This window comes from Apteryx rowi, unplaced genomic scaffold, assembly GCF_003343035.1.
Source record: "Apteryx rowi isolate R43461 unplaced genomic scaffold, aptRow1 scaffold_662, whole genome shotgun sequence".
In the NCBI taxonomy this organism is placed as follows: Eukaryota; Metazoa; Chordata; class Aves; order Apterygiformes; family Apterygidae; genus Apteryx; species Apteryx rowi.
The window spans coordinates 482,674-485,466 of record NW_020450941.1 but is presented as its reverse complement, the minus strand read 5'-3'; the positions used below and the strand labels follow the sequence as shown (position 1 = coordinate 485,466).

The 2,793-nt window shown below is 70.2% G+C and overlaps 1 protein-coding gene across 1 annotated transcript in view; it reads left to right on the top strand.

Annotated features, from left to right (window-relative positions):
- Window positions 1-2,793, top strand: part of TET3 (tet methylcytosine dioxygenase 3) — a gene marked incomplete at its 5' end in the record, with an annotated part of 15,834 nt that overhangs the window by 11,148 nt on the left and 1,893 nt on the right. The window contains 6 exon segments of the mRNA XM_026085281.1: window positions 225-500; window positions 585-735; window positions 870-959; window positions 1,072-1,209; window positions 1,321-1,657; window positions 1,743-2,791. Of these exon segments, the coding sequence (XP_025941066.1) occupies window positions 225-500; window positions 585-735; window positions 870-959; window positions 1,072-1,209; window positions 1,321-1,657; window positions 1,743-2,791 (2,041 nt within the window).

The window sequence follows — 2,793 nt, the reverse complement described above, 5'->3', positions numbered from 1 at the left end:
CCCTTTTCCCCCTCTCTGCTCCCTTTTCCCCCTCTCTGCCCCTCCGGGTCGCACGGGGCAGGTTCCTCCCTCATCCCAGCTGCCCCAGGTGGAGGAGCTGGAGCCACCTCTCATTCCCACTAATTCCAGCCCCTTTCAAGCGCGAGCCGCTGCATCCCGCCGGAGCTCCCGGCGAGCAAACRGCACCGAAAGCCGGGGGCCAACCCCAGGGCCGGAAGGGGAAGGGGGGAGAAAATTCCCGGGGGCTCCCGGCCGCTTTCCCGCGCGCCCCATGCGCCGCCCGCTCCGCAGGTGATCCGCCGGCACAACCAGGAGGAGAAGCTGCTGTGCTTGGTACGGCACCGGGCCGGCCACCACTGCCAGAACGCCGTCATCATCATCCTCATCCTGGCCTGGGAGGGCATCCCGCGCACGCTGGGCGACACGCTCTACCAGGAGCTCACCGACACCCTCACCAAGTACGGCAACCCCACGAGCCGCCGCTGCGGCCTCAACGACGAGTAAGTGCCGTCCCGTCCCGTCCCGTCCCATCCCGTCCCACCGCCCCGACCCATCTGCCCACCGCGCCGCCTTCTCTCCCGCAGCCGGACCTGCGCCTGCCAAGGCAAGGACCCCAACACGTGCGGCGCCTCCTTCTCCTTCGGCTGCTCCTGGAGCATGTATTTCAACGGCTGCAAGTACGCCCGCAGCAAGACGCCCCGCAAGTTCCGCCTGGTGGGCGACAATCCCAAAGAGGTGGGAGCCCGGGGAGATGCGGGAGCGGAGCCGAGGGGCCGAGAGCGCCCGGAAGGCTGCGCTCGAGGCCGAAGGCTGGCGAGCGTCGCCCTCCTCCCCGGCCGGCTCACACCGCTCCCCTTTCCCCTTCGCAGGAAGAACTGCTCCGGAAAAGCTTCCAAGACTTGGCCACTGAGGTCGCTCCGCTCTACAAGAGGTTGGCGCCGCAGGCCTACCAAAACCAGGTACCACCGGCGGCTCGTCCTGCGCGGCGGCCGGGAGAGGGTCTCCCGCCGGGCCGGCTCCCGGCTCCCGGCTCCCGGACAGTTTGGGGTGACGGGCGCTTTGGCCTGGCAGGTGACGAACGAGGACGTGGCGATAGACTGCCGGCTGGGCTTGAAGGAGGGCAGGCCCTTCTCGGGGGTGACGGCGTGCATGGACTTCTGCGCCCACGCGCACAAGGACCAGCACAACCTCTACAACGGCTGCACCGTGGTAAGCCAGCGGCGAGCGAGCCGGGAGCTCCGGCGGCGCTCCTTATCCCGGCGGGGGGACGCGTGGGAATTTGGGGGGCGCCGAGCTCTGAGCGCTGCCCCCCCTTTCCAGGTTTGCACGCTCACCAAGGAGGACAACCGCGTGGTGGGCAAGATCCCCGAGGACGAGCAGCTGCACGTGCTGCCCCTCTACAAGATGTCCAGCACGGACGAGTTCGGCAGCGAGGAGAACCAGAACGCCAAGGTGGGCAGCGGCGCCATCCAGGTGCTCACCTCCTTCCCCCGCGAGGTGCGCCGCCTGCCCGAACCCGCCAAGTCCTGCCGCCAGCGGCAGCTGGAAGCCAAGAAAGCCGCCGCCGAGAAGAAGAAGCTGCAGAAGGAGAAGCTCATCACGCCGGAGAAGATCAAGCAGGAGGCGCTCGACATCCCCGCGCTGCAGCAGAGCCCAGGTAACGGGAAAGGGGGGGCCGGGGACGCGGATGGGGGGCCGGCGCGGCAGCCTTGCCGGCGGCTCACGGCGCGCTCTGCCCGCAGGTATGGCCTTGCAGGGCGGCCTGGCGCCGCAGCCCCTCCAGCCGGCCATCAAGGTGGAGGCGCCGGGCCACTACAACGCCTTCAAGTACAACGGCAACGCGGTGGTGGAGAGCTACTCGGTGCTGGGCAGCTGCCGGCCCTCCGACCCCTACAGCGTCAGCAGTGTTTACTCCTACCATTCCTACTATGCACAGCCCAATCTGCCTTCGGTGAACGGGTTTCACTCCAGGTTCGCGCTGCCGGCCTTCGGCTACTACGGCTTCGCCCGCGGCCCCCTCTTCCCCGCGCGCCTCCTCGACTACGGGCCGCCCGAGAGGAGCGGCGGCGCCTGGGCCGCCGGCGCCTACGAGCCCAAGGAGCCCCTGGGCCGCCCCTACCGCCCGCCCGGCTTCCCCGAGCCGGCGCGGAGCCGCAACCACCACCAGCGCACCTACGAGCGGGCCGCCCGGGCCGGCGGGCAGCCCAAGGCGGCGGCGATGCACGGAGCCGGCACGGCGGCAATGCACGGAGCCAGCACGGCTGCAGCGGCCATGCACGGAGCCGGCACGGCAGCAATGCATGGAGCCAGCACAGCGGCGATGCACGGGGCCGGTACGGCGACAGCGATGCACGGAGCTGGCACGGCGGCAATGCACGGGGCCGGCACGGTGGCGGCGATGCACGGAGCCGGCACGGCGGCGTTGCATGGAGCCAGCACGGCAGCAATGCACGGAACCGGCACGGCAGCAATGCACGGGGCCAGCACAGCGGTGGCAATGCACGGGGCCGGCACGGTGGCGGCGATGCACAGAGCTGGCACGGCAGCAATGCACGGGGCCGGCACAGCGGTGGCAGCGATGCACGGAGCTGGCACGGCAGCAATGCACGGGGCCGGCACAGCGGTGGCAGCGATGCATGGAGCCGGCACAGCAGCAATGCACGGGGCCGGCACAGCGGTGGCAGCGATGCATGGAGCCGGCACGGCAGCAATGCACGGAGCCGGCACAGTGGCAATGCACGGAGCTGGCACGGCAGCGATGCACGGAGCTGGCACGGCAGCGATGCACGGAGC